The following is a 13,025-nucleotide window of genomic DNA, read 5'->3' on the forward strand; positions in this document are numbered from 1 at the left end:
CGTCCATCCAAAGCTAATAAAACCCAGGACCAGGAAAAAAAATCAATAAACGCGGCCGCAGCTATATAACCCCCCTCCTCCGCCTCCACGGGCTCGCCCAATTCCAATTCGAATACTAGGGTTTTGTTGCTCCTCCTCGCCGCCCCCCCTCCGCACCGCCGTCGCCGCCTCTTTCCAATGGTGAGTTCCTCGACCGCCAATGGTTTTCGCTTGATTTCGCCGTGTGTGGCTCGGGATCCGGTGTCGTGTGTGTCTGATCTCTGCTGTTTTGGGTTGTGTTCCAGGCGCTGCCGAACCAGGGGACCGTCGATTACCCCAGCTTCAAGCTCGTCATCGTCGGCGATGGCGGGACTGGTGAGTTCCTCGGCTCTTATGTGTCATATGGATTTGATTGAGGATGCCGTGATCTGTTTGATTAGTGTACTCGGTCGAGATCTGATCGGTTATGGACTTGATAGTTCTATGTGGCCTCCGAAATCTTGGGGTATGTTATGTCTCTTGATTGCATCAAGATATCTGGGGTTGCTCGTGAGATGTTAGGGTTTGGTTATTGATTGGCAGGTGGTAGTTTTTTTTTATACGCATGCAAATCGATTAGATCATGGATTTCATCTAGCACAGCGCCACCGAATTATATTTGCTATTGAAGTTACTAAAAAAGCTGTGATATGTAATTACCATCAAAATAGATACCATGAAATTTTTATAACCAGATGGAATTTGGAATTTGTGATGTTTAGAGCGATTGCCCTGATAAGCATTTTAGAATTAGTTTAAGCTTGTCTTCATTTAAGTAGGACTAAATTCTTGTGGATTGATCATTCCCTCAAGGAATATGCTTGAAATGTTTGAGATATGATGTGTGGTTCAAATAAACAACCTAGCTTGAAGTAGAAGTTGTGCATTCGAGTGTATTGCTTAAATGACAGTTCTCGCACTTACAACTCTTTTTTAAATCAAATCATTACATTTGAGAGAATAGTGTCTGCTGGTTTTGCATTCCACATGTCGTTAATAATTGAATCAACATATGTTACAGCAGTACTCATCTTTGTTACTACATGTAGTTTTGTTTGCTCTCCGTGGTTTCCATTTGTGATCCTATCATTCACAACTTGCTTTGACATTTGCTGCTTTTTTGTTTGCAGGTAAAACCACATTCGTGAAGAGGCATCTCACCGGAGAGTTTGAAAAGAAATATGAACGTATGTGTGAACTTGACTAAATTTCTCTTTGACACCTATTGGCATGAATAACAGCTCAAAACTGCCATGTATTTTCCATTGCAGCAACAATTGGTGTTGAAGTTCACCCATTGGATTTCACCACCAACTGTGGAAAGATCCGTTTCTACTGCTGGGACACTGCTGGGCAAGAGAAGTTTGGTGGCCTTAGGGATGGATATTAGTAAGTGTTATGTGTATAATTCTGAAAATGCTGTGCAGTTTCATCTAATATCTCTGCATATGATATATGATGTTCTTATTGTTTCATAGAAAAACTAGTATTTCTCATATGCAATAAGCAAATGTGCCCACTTTTCCTCATTTGTTTAAACAGCGGTTCTGTTCCATGTTTATCATGTATATTGGTTTACATGTACTTGATTATGCAAATTATAGTTTCCATTAGTTTGTCTGATTGTTCTTCTCTAATTATTTTACAGTATCCATGGTCAGTGTGCGATAATAATGTTTGATGTCACTTCAAGGCTGACCTACAAGAATGTTCCTACCTGGCACAGGGACTTGTGCAGGTTTGTTTCTGTAGCAATCAACTTCATGAAATGTGAAGTTCTGTCTTCTGAGTTCTGATAGCCAGTTTTGTTCTTTTGCAGGGTGTGCGAGAACATCCCCATTGTCCTCTGTGGTAACAAGGTTGATGTGAAGAACAGGCAGGTTAAAGCTAAGCAGGTTACATTCCACAGGAAGAAGAACCTGCAGTACTATGAAATTTCTGCCAAGAGCAACTACAACTTTGAGAAGCCCTTCCTTTACCTTGCAAGGAAATTGGCTGGGTAACTGTCTATCTATTCTATTGTTTTGCCTGTTCATCTTATCTTATAATCTATCATCATGTATGCTCTGTTATTAACTGTTTGTGGTCTGTGATGTTAGCGATGCCAACATTCACTTTGTTGAGGCTGTTGCTCTGAAGCCTCCGGAAATTGTCTTGGACCTGGCAATGCAGCAACAGTGAGTGCCATCCCTGTTCATGTCCATTTGGATTATAGGCTGCATGTTCAGTTTGTTTGGATTAGAGGCTGCATGTTCAGTTTGAATTGCTCATGGTGTTTGACCATTGCTTTGCAGGCATGAAGCTGAGCTTGCGGCCGCTGCAGCGCAACCACTGCCTGATGACGATGACGATCTTGTCGAGTAGAGAGAGGATCATGAGTCTTATCACATACTCTGAGATTGAGTGTTGCTTCTACAAGAGTCTCGTTAGGTTGGATGCTTGATAGATTCAAGCTCCGTCAGCGGGATGTTTTCCTGCCTAGTCTGATGGGTTGAAAAACTCTTTGCTGTGTGACATTGTTCTACCTGTTTGCCATGGATTTGTTGTTGGCGCTCGCACCTTGCTGTGTTTACTTTACCTCTTCATGGTTCATCTGAATTATATTATGCCATTCGGCTTTACTGTGGAGATGCTATATACCTTGTCTGCTTGATATTTCGTCATGCCGTTTGCCGCTGTCGTGTTCCGTTAAACTGAGCTGTGTCTGAAGATTGTCTAGACTCTGGAGAGTAGATAGGCAGGAATTGGAACAACCTTAATGCTGAAACGCGAACTTTGAAACTCGCTCAATTTCCTACGTCGATTGATCCTGCGCCACTGCCTGGCCACGTTGGCCGTAGGGTTGCTGTCGGAGATGTTTTGCGCCTGCCTCTCTCCCTGAAGCTTGAGTCTTTTGGCCTGCCATCGAGCACGTAGAAGTCCAGCTTGACGCTTGCTGTTGCTCATTTTGCCGTGCCATCGTGCAAGTCGCCATGAAAAACAACTGTAGTGCGCAGGTTGTCACTCCCTCGGCCAGGCAAAACGCACCGCACAGCGCACAGGGGCGGACACGTCGAAAACCTCAGCAAACTTTTGATCCCATCCACGGATCCGCCGCTTCATTGCTCGCTCTCCTCTGTTAAAGCCGCCGCCTCCACTAGACCACTACCCACCCCTCCAGCTCCAGGCCACCACAGCTAAACACTCGCTCCCTGCGCGTTCGAGAGAGAGCTCAAGCGAGAGGAGCCGAGGCCCAAATCCAAATCCAAATCCCACGCCCGCACGCCGAGATGAGGTCGTCGCTGCTGAGATCCGCGTCGCAGCACCTGCGCCGCCGCGGCTACGCCTCCGCCGCGGGGGGCCAACCGGAGCGGAAGGTGGCCATCCTCGGCGCGGCGGGCGGCATCGGCCAGCCCCTGGCGCTCCTCATGAAGCTCAACCCGCTCGTCTCCTCCCTCTCCCTCTACGACATCGCCGCCACCCCCGGCGTCGCAGCCGACGTCTCCCACATCAACTCGCCCGCCCTTGTCCGTCTCTTCTACCCCGCGTCCACCTCCCCGCTAGTCGCTACCTCGCTTGGGTTCCATGGATCTGACTGACGGTGCTGGGGTTTTGGGGAATTTTCGCTGCAGGTCAAGGGGTTCGTGGGGGATGACCAGCTCGGGGAGGCGCTGGAGGGGGCCGACCTGGTGATCATCCCGGCCGGGGTGCCCAGGAAGCCCGGCATGACCAGGGACGACCTCTTCAAGATCAACGCCGGCATTGTCAAGGGCCTCTGCACCGCCATCTCCAAGTACTGCCCCAACGTAAGCATATAAATCCTCGCTCACTCCGCCACTGTCACTGTAGATCTGCAGTAGACGCACGTAGATTTGGTTCCCAAATGTGGAAATTCTGCTTTTTGGCTGCTTGGAATTGATTGTCCTTGCCTGCCAGGGGTGTAGTCTTGTGTTTATTTATGGTCTGGGGCAGTGTGCAGTCACAGAGTCACCTAGGATTGGTAGTTGCTAGAGTGTGTTTGTTTGCCCCAAATGAACCAACCAAATTGCCACTGTCAAATGAGGTCTTACTTTCCTGCCACAATGTTGAATGCTGTTTCTAGGAGGCAGGTTTGCTTCAGACTTTGTTTGCTAGGCGCCCACGCTTGCTCAGACTTTGTTTTGCACTTTGAGCTTCTTGTTTCCATGCTATTGTGCACTGTATAGTGGTATGCTGCTATGACAAGGTGGCACCGGTGGGGTTTTTTCTTGGAGTACAGTATTCCAAGGTGTCAGGTGTCGTTAGTGAAGTTATTTTTGTTTAATATATATCATTCTAATTGTGGACTTGTCATATGTATGCTTGTTTAGGCTCTTGTCAATATGATCAGCAACCCTGTCAACTCGACTGTCCCGATTGCAGCTGAGGTGTTCAAGAAGGCTGGTACTTACGATGAGAAGAAGCTGTTTGGTGTTACCACTCTTGATGTTGTTCGTGCCAAGACATTCTATGCTGGAAAGGCGAACGTGCCCGTTACTGGTATTGAGATGATATTTTACCTGACAACTACAGGGAACTTTGAGCTTACGTTTCCGGATTTATTTCCCTGCCCTTCCTATCTGAGTGGTTGCTGTGATCTTTTGTAGGGGTGAATGTTCCTGTTGTCGGTGGCCATGCTGGTATTACTATCCTGCCACTGTTCTCACAGGTGTTACATCTTAGTATCTTTTTTTTCCCCTCAAATTCCTTCAATAACAAACCTAATTGCCACTTGTTGTAATAGAACTTTATAGCACAGATTTGAGAAATTATTTTGAACCCTGCTGGCAAAACATGCAATGAGGTTTAGTGAAGAGAATGCATTTGTTGGATATGAGTTAACACAGTATCCCAATCTCCTGTAATAATTTTCCGTCTGTCTATCACTGAAATGCTATGCAACTGATGCCATATTAATTTTGTGCTGTGTGAACCATATGCCGTGCTGCCTATCTCTCATGCTAACAACTCAATCTTTACATTTGATATAGGCTACTCCTTCAAGCAATGCATTGTCCCACGAAGACCTCAAGGCCCTCACCAAGAGGACACAAGACGGTGGAACGGAAGTTGTTGAAGCAAAGGCCGGAAAGGGCTCCGCAACACTATCGATGGCGTAAGTCTATAAAGCACATGGACATTCCTGGAATATCCTTTCTCTACCGGTTATGCTCTTGAAACTAGCATGCTATTGTTGAATTATTCCTGTGTTTGTGATATTTACAGAATGTCAAAGTAGCATAGAATATAATTTCTTCTGTACTCTCTACTCTGTAACTAGCTCCATCAGCAGGGCGTCCTGGCCTTTCTTCATATACTTTTCTCAGGAAAACTAATTTCGTGATACATCTCAAGTAGGTTCGATCCTTAGGCTGTTGTCCACTTATACATTGGCCTGGTTTACTCTTTTGTTCACCATTTTTCTTGAATTGCTAATATCCTGTGCTAGCAACATATGACCAAAGTTTCTGATCTATATGCTCTAACTAAGTAGTGTGGTGTAGTTGCTGCCATTTCCATTTGATTGTATGTCTACATCAGTGTGTTTCTACCAAAATTGGGCGACTTGCAGTGTTTTCGGTCATCAGCCGTTGCACTTACACTTAACTGTATAAATGAAACCGAGATGTCCCTTACCAAAGGCTGAGATTATGAGTTATAATAGACCCTCCATGCCTGAGGAACTTTTGCTGACCGGTGACAGTAGAGATTATTTCCAAAATAATCTAATTCCACTTTATTAATCTACAGTTACTCTTTTGATGTGAAATATGTACTCACTTCGAAGCGGGAAATATTATCTGAAAATGAAATGATATATATGTAGAGAAATTTCATAGTACATTTCTGTTTTACGTAACACACTGATGCAATATTGATCAAACTTTGTTTCTGTTTTATATACTGATAGATTTTATCCTTTGTCCCAGCTATGCTGGTGCAGTTTTTGGAGATGCATGCTTGAAAGGGCTCAACGGAGTTCCTGACATCATAGAGTGCTCTTTTGTGCAATCAACCGTAACAGACCTGCCATTCTTTGCCTCCAAGGTGATTTTCTTTCGTGCTTGTATAACACAGTTCAGCAGTTGTGTGCTGCAAGATGATTTGTACATAGTTCCTCTTTGTTTTCATTTTTTCCATATTAAATGCACAAGTTACCAATATTTTCACTCTTATACATATTTTGCTGCATGCTTATTTTTTATAAGCTTAGTCCAGTTTTTTTTACTCCAAAAACAATTATACAGAGTGTTAGTTAGTGTTCTCATCAGAGTAGTGTAGTTGCAGATATATACTTGAAGTTGATTCTTGAGTTACTCCAATAACACAACTTTTGTTGATTCTTGAGTTTATGAAGTTGCCATCTCTGTAGAGAGTTTGCCATGTGTCGACTGGAAAGTATGGAAGTATTGCCATTCTGCCTATAAGTTTGCTAAGCATCAATTAGTGGTAAAGATAAATACTACCCTGGACTGTTCTGAAAAGATCAGTTCAAAAACTGAGTGAAAATTCTGAATCAATTGATTTACAGTGATCCCTGAAAACTGGCCAAATTCAGAAGGCCGTTTTAACCTTTCATGAAATCCTTGAACAGTTCATAACAAGTTCAGGGTTGTTGGTAGATATGGAGTAGTATGCTACGTCCAAGGTACTTCTGGAAAGTAGCATTGTGCTTGCTTTGAGAATAAATTTTTGTTTTTAGCCTGCTGCAGTTTTGGTTTTACATTTGATCCTTGGAACTGTCCAGACCCTGGCCGTTTTAACCTTTCATGAAATCCTTGAACAGTGCTCATAACAAGTTCTGAGTAGTTGGCACATCCATGGTACTTCCGGAAAGTAGGAATGTACATGCTTTGAGAATAAATTTTTGTAAATGCTTATTGGAAAATTGTTGATTTGTGCCACAACATTGGGTTGGCAAGCTGAACACTAGTGTCCTTTGATCTTACAGGTGAGGCTAGGCAAGAACGGAGTGGAGGAAGTGATCGGGCTGGGTGAGCTGTCCGCCTTTGAGAAGGAGGGTCTCGAGAGCCTCAAGGGCGAGCTGATGTCTTCCATCGAGAAGGGTATCAAGTTTGCGCAGGAGAACTAAGCAGCCTGCTCTATTCTAACGATTCATACATGAACTTGATGGGATTTTTTTGGTTCGACTGCTTCCCCTGCCCCCTTTTGCTCGGGGCATTGACGCCTCAGTATTCCACAATAAAATGTAGCGGCTTGATGCCAAACTGAGCAGAACTTGCAAGTACACTACCATCATGAAGCAAACAGAAGGTTTGGTGGAAATCGCTTCGATTTGCTGTTTTTGTTCTACAAGGATAGGTCATTGATCTGTCGATTAGGTATCAGTGGAAATCGCTTTGATTTGTCATCTGCGTTCTACAAGGACGGGTCATCTATCTGTCGATTCCGTGTGGTACCCTGTCATTGATGCTGTGGTGCTGTTCTTTAGAGAGATTCGGCAGCAATTGAATTCCGTTATGCACTGTTAAGAACACGTTCTGCTGTTAATGCATGCGTGCTAAGACGAGACCGCATAGGGGATCGATGCCAACTGCCAGCCCAAGTGTGTAAGCAACAAACGTTGCTGATGAGATGAGACTAGGCCTCTGCCTTTTCTGGTTAGTTGGAGCTTGGAAGAAGGCAATTAACCAGCACACCAACTTTAGGGACGGGGCGTGATGACGGATGCATTACCAATCCGGGACATCCATGGCCCCTTTCGACGACCAAACTTTCCTCCATAAAGCCCCAATTTGTAGATGCATGTGCCTTCAAGGTCTCTATCCTAACCACTTCATGGAACCTGAAACTGCCAATGGTAACGGTTCCGCCAGGTTGGATCAATCCAGCCTTGAGCTGTCGTCACTAACAAGAAATCTCCCTCTCTGTTTCTTTTTTACAGCATTATAAACGGAACCTGGTGCTTTTGAGACGAAGGGTCAGCAAATTAACTGCACGGTCTCTTGACACTTGCATTTTCGTTGGGGAAAAGTACAAGGGCAAAAAAGTTCACATCACACAGGACAACACATGGCCCTGATATAGACTCGCGGAAAAGGAAACACAGGGGCTAAAATACATTGCCATCGTCAAGAGAAAGGAATCGATATCATCTCCAGGAACAGTATTTTCATTTTTCAGGGTGTACGAGGAGCGCTACTTCTGACACGGACGGCATTCTCAGCTCAGCTGTGTGGTTGGCTGGAAGCAACCGGGCTGTTTCTACCACAGAATAGTTATACGCTCTACTTCGGTTCATTGCACCAAATTGCCAAGCCAATATACTTCTGACGGCAGATTACGTGTCAGCAAGCACGCTTGAGTTGAGTTCTTATCTCTTCTTTCGATCCCGTTGGGTTGGGGGCGATAAGCAGCTGCCGGAAAATAGAAATTTTCGCCCGGAGGAGAATTAAGCCAGGTTAACTTTTTTTTTTTTCTCCCGTGCATATCTACAGCAGCACACAGGCAGGGGTCGACGTTGGTCAGACGTTGGCGCGTGCAAGCAACCGAGGCTTGCACGCATGCTGCGGATCAGGATCAGCTGACCACAACACTTGCGAAATCGATGATGGCCAGCCAGCCAGTCAGAGCCAGGTGCTGCATGCCGGTCGGCCGGCCGCCAGCGTTTCCGGAACGGCTCAAATGGGAGATGTAAGTTTGACGGACTGAACTGAAAACTGACCAGATTCCACGGCAGGTGTGTGTGATTGATCATGAAACCGAAAGTGGCAGCTTAGCTACCTAGCTGCGATGGATGATCATTCAGTTCGCCAGCGGGATCTATACCGGATACTACGTAGTTTGATCTGCGTACGTGGGCATGCATGGTCAGGCATGTGTACGTACGTAATACCGTTTTGCTCGCACACTGCATCGTATCACTCTTCGTCCTTGCTGGCCTACGACTGCCGAATGACCTCCGAAGCCTGAAGATCTTTTTTACTACTTTGTACTCCCTCCGTTCCATATTACATATTAAATGACTCAACTTTGTCTAAATATGAACGTATCTATGTCTAAAAAAACGTTTAGATACATGTAATATAAAGTCACTTAATATGAGACGGAGCGAGTATACAATAAACTCGACCGATCTTTTTGTATTTGTAGGATCTCAATAATTAGATAGGTGTCACAGGATGATTTTTAACGTTGAGTTGGAAGTAGTTATTTCTCTGCCGCCTAAGAAATAACAGAACTGTTACGGTACTTCTTCCGTTTCATAATTCTTGTCAAAATATTGCATGTATCTAGACACTTTTTAAGAATAGATATATCCATTTTTGGACAAATTTGAGACAAAAATATGAAACGGGGGAAGTAGTATATTATTCGTAGAATGCATCGTGATAACGGATAAGCTTAAAATTAACTGCCGTAGGAAGATACACGCGCGTAATTTGGGCGAAACTTATACACGTGGAGTTTTTCGTGGAAGAAGATGTATTGGTTGTTGATCTACTGGAAGATTTCAAAGATGACCAGGAATCCGGCATGTAAAAAAACGTCTTGTGCGATGTAGATATACTTAAATCTTTTACTGTATGAGCTAACCATGGAAATGCCAATTGCTTATGAAGTCGACACATCTATGAATCAGATTAGAACAGAGTCACACCAATCACATCGAATCAACTTATTATTTTTCTTAGTGTCAAAAAATAAGTTCTTCGTTTTCTTCTTCTTCTTTTTTTCCACCCTTAGTTTATTTTACTAATTAATCAATAACCAAGGATAGCACTAAGAACATCGAAACAACCCTTCAAACATTGTATCTGGCTCCTCTGTCTGATCTCTACCGTCGTTCCATGTCCTTATCTTTTTTGTATCTTCTCAACGGTAACACATTTAGTTGGCAATTTGAGACATTCATTAATCAAGGGTGATATCCTGAAGAAGCTATACCTAGTATAATTTGTACTAAATCATGTTGGACTTGACTAATTAAGTTTATACCTAGGATTACTTAGTTTGGCCGGAGCCTAAGTATAAGCACGAAATTAGCCCCTTTTTAATGCAACATCTTTTCCCGTGATGGCCATCTCTCTCTCTCTAATTTTCTGCTCAAGCGCTGCCAGGCGCCCATGCCACTGGCAATACACCATACCTAGAAGTCTAGAACTCTATATATAAATACACACCCAAGCCGAAAGAAACAAGAAACACATGAAGCTAGCTACCATCCAAAACCCAGTCGTAGATCACCAATCAACAAACAAACACCAAGTTACCAACGGAGAGGACAGGGTGAGACATGGCGCCGAAGCTTGGAAGCATCTCCAACCGGTGGCGGGAGCTCCATGGCGCGAGCTCGTGGGCCGGGCTGCTGGACCCGCTGGACGCCGACCTGCGGGCCTCCGTCATCGCCTACGGCGAGCTCGCCGAGGCCACCTACGACGGCTTCAACACCGAGCGCCGCTCCCCGCACGCCGGCGCCTGCGTCTACGGCCACGCCGACCTCCTCGCTGGCGCCGACGTGTCGTCCCCCGGGAACTACGCCGTCACCAAGTTCCTCTACGCCACGTGCGGGATTACCCAGCTGGCGTCCACGTCGACGACGCGGGAGTCCACGTCGGCGTCCCGGCTGGCCAAGGCGTTCCTCGTGCTGCCGGTGCCGGAGCTCAAGGAGGAGCCCTGGTGCAGAGAGTCCAACTGGATGGGGTACGTGTAAAATGGCACATAATTATGCTCTATTTTCATTTCAAAACCGTTCGAGTATGATGTCCCACTCCTCTTTCTTTCAGCTTGGATCTTTGGGTAGACAAATTTAATCTTAAGTATGTTATTGAGTTCCTGCTTGCATTTTTTGGTTTTCAGATATGTGGCGGTGGCGACGGACGATGGCGTGGCGGCGCTGGGGAGGCGGGACATCGTCGTGGCGTGGCGCGGCACGCTGGAGAGCCTGGAGTGGGTCAACGATCTAGACTTCTTGCCGGCGTCAGCCGCGCCGGTGCTGGGTCCGGCGGCGGAGGAGCACGGGAACGCCGTGGTGCACCATGGGTTTCTGACCGTGTACACGGCCAGCGACGAGGACTCCAAGTACAACAAGACCAGCGCCAGAGACCAGGTGAACATTAGAAAACATCCTCATCTCGAAAAAATTCAATCTTAGGCTAAATTGCCTGCAGGATTACAGGAGCCATTGTCGGTCAACAGATGCACAAGCTTGTCAACGACTGTTTAAACAGTTTATTAGTGAGGCGTGTTGTGTGTTGACAAGGTCTACTTAGCTACATTGAACTATTTTTTGAGAAAGGTTCCTATCAAGAATTCAATCTCCGAATGTTAGTCATGCATGCTAATTAATTAATTAGTTTGTTCTTTGTTGGATACATGAAAGCTGTGTGTGTTGCATTCTTGGACTATCAATCTAATCAGGTAGGTACATCTATCGATCAACCAAAATAGGAGTACCTTTGTTGCTCAAGCGTGCACGCATGCATATGCAGGTCTTGGAGGAGGTGAAGCGACTGATGGAGCTACACAAGGGCGAGGTGACCAGCATCACCCTCACCGGCCACAGCCTCGGCGCCTCGCTGGCCATCCTGAACGCCGTCGACATCGTATCCAACGGCCTCAACACCCCCTCGACCTCCTCCTCCTCCTCCTCCCAGCTTCCGCCGTGCCCCGTGACGGCCATCGTGTTTGCCTGCCCGCACGTCGGCAACGACGACTTCAAGTCCGCGTTCGCCTCGTTCTCGGACCTACGTGCCCTCCACGTCATCAACGCCCGTGACATCGTCCCGTTGTACCCGCCGATCGGGTATGTGGACGTGGCCACGGCCGCGCTCAGGATCGACACGTCGAGGTCGCCGTACCTCCGGTCGCCGGGCACCCCGCAGACGTGGCACAACCTCGAGTGCTACCTACACGGCGTCGCCGGGGAGCAGGGGGGCCAGGGCCGGGGGTTTAGGTTGGAGGTCGACCGTGACGTGGCGCTAGTCAACAAGGGTTCCGACGCGCTCAAGGACGAGTACCCCGTGCCGGCCAACTGGTGGGTGGTTAGCAACAAGGGCATGGTCAGGGGCGCTGGAGGACACTGGAAGCTCAAAGACTTCGAGGAAATCTAATCGATTGGTTGAGTTAGTAGGTATTGCCACACTAGATGGCCGGATGAGGCTGTGTGATTCAGTGATTGTGAAAGGTAGAAAGGAAAACAAATTGTCTTCTTACGGACAAAATAAGTCGAATCTGACAAGAGATGTAAATAAACCGAAAGATTGGGGAGTACGTACGCATCGATTTGTTTGTTCTTCCAAAATACCCATCGATTTTGGTGACAACTCGAGCGTGTCAGGGCCCAAAGTTTTTGCAATGATCATTTCTTCGGTAGGAATTATTTATGGACAACTTTGTGCTTTGCACCGCCAAGAGGAGAGACTTCTATGTTCGAAAATTTGCTCTATGTTTTTTTTTCTTTGAGCGAATCGAAAATTTGCTCCTTCGTTATTCTTCCTCGATGTGCACATCTCAGAGGAAAATGCATGTTGCAGCAAGACACGTCAAAAGTCTGAAAGCCACGAATTTGATAGGCGGAGCCAGGCCCAGGCTACCCAAGCCACGGCCCGGATCGTGGAAATATTTTGCAGCCTGCAGGGAAGATTTAGGCCTCGGCCCGGGGACCAGCCCAGTCGGACCCTGGGCCAGACCATGAGGCCGACAGGGGTCGAATCGAATCGGGGGGACACGGACTCGTTAAAAAAAAAAAAAAAGACTCCGTCGAGACTTGCGAGGAAGAGGCCGCCGGCCAGTCGTCAGTCCGCAGCCGCCGGCCTCTCCTAGACAGACGCGGCCGGCGGCGCCCTTCTAGACAGACCTGACTCGGCAACTCCCACTCCCAGTACCCAATCGGTAAATCACCTCTGTGACTGCAACTTTGCTTGCTCCTCTGTCCACTGATCTCACCCCAATTTTTTTTGTTCTTTAGTTTAGAGCTACTAGTTGATTAGCGTGCAGATAAAAATGACTTTCTGATTAGTTGTGTACAAATCAAATGGATATGTGAC

The 13,025-nt window shown here is 46.3% G+C and overlaps 3 protein-coding genes across 3 annotated transcripts; all 3 read left to right on the forward strand.

Annotated features, from left to right (window-relative positions):
• Positions 1–37: 37 nt before the first annotated feature.
• LOC100832241 (GTP-binding nuclear protein Ran-2) lies at positions 38–2,676 on the forward strand. The gene is made up of 8 exons (XM_003567797.4): positions 38–180; positions 285–354; positions 1,149–1,205; positions 1,290–1,407; positions 1,667–1,756; positions 1,838–2,017; positions 2,118–2,195; positions 2,313–2,676. The coding sequence occupies exons 1-8, from the start codon at positions 178–180 to the stop codon at positions 2,380–2,382; spliced, it is 666 nt and encodes a 221-aa protein (XP_003567845.1). The 5' UTR covers positions 38–177; the 3' UTR covers positions 2,383–2,676.
• A 457-nt stretch (positions 2,677–3,133) lies between these two features.
• On the forward strand, positions 3,134–7,387 carry LOC100832550 (malate dehydrogenase 1, mitochondrial). The gene is made up of 7 exons (XM_003567798.3): positions 3,134–3,524; positions 3,630–3,803; positions 4,347–4,515; positions 4,623–4,684; positions 5,007–5,131; positions 5,946–6,063; positions 6,968–7,387. The coding sequence occupies exons 1-7, from the start codon at positions 3,288–3,290 to the stop codon at positions 7,106–7,108; spliced, it is 1,026 nt and encodes a 341-aa protein (XP_003567846.1). The 5' UTR covers positions 3,134–3,287; the 3' UTR covers positions 7,109–7,387.
• A 2,674-nt stretch (positions 7,388–10,061) lies between these two features.
• LOC100833174 (phospholipase A1-II 7) lies at positions 10,062–12,362 on the forward strand. Its single transcript, XM_003567800.4, has 3 exons — positions 10,062–10,680; positions 10,837–11,086; positions 11,469–12,362. Exons 1-3 carry the CDS (start codon positions 10,274–10,276, stop codon positions 12,087–12,089), a joined length of 1,278 nt encoding a protein of 425 aa, XP_003567848.1. The 5' UTR covers positions 10,062–10,273; the 3' UTR covers positions 12,090–12,362.
• The last annotated feature ends 663 nt before the right edge of the window (positions 12,363–13,025 follow it).

The sequence above is a fragment of the Brachypodium distachyon genome, chromosome 2 (genome assembly GCF_000005505.3).
Source record: "Brachypodium distachyon strain Bd21 chromosome 2, Brachypodium_distachyon_v3.0, whole genome shotgun sequence".
In the NCBI taxonomy this organism is placed as follows: Eukaryota; Viridiplantae; Streptophyta; class Magnoliopsida; order Poales; family Poaceae; genus Brachypodium; species Brachypodium distachyon.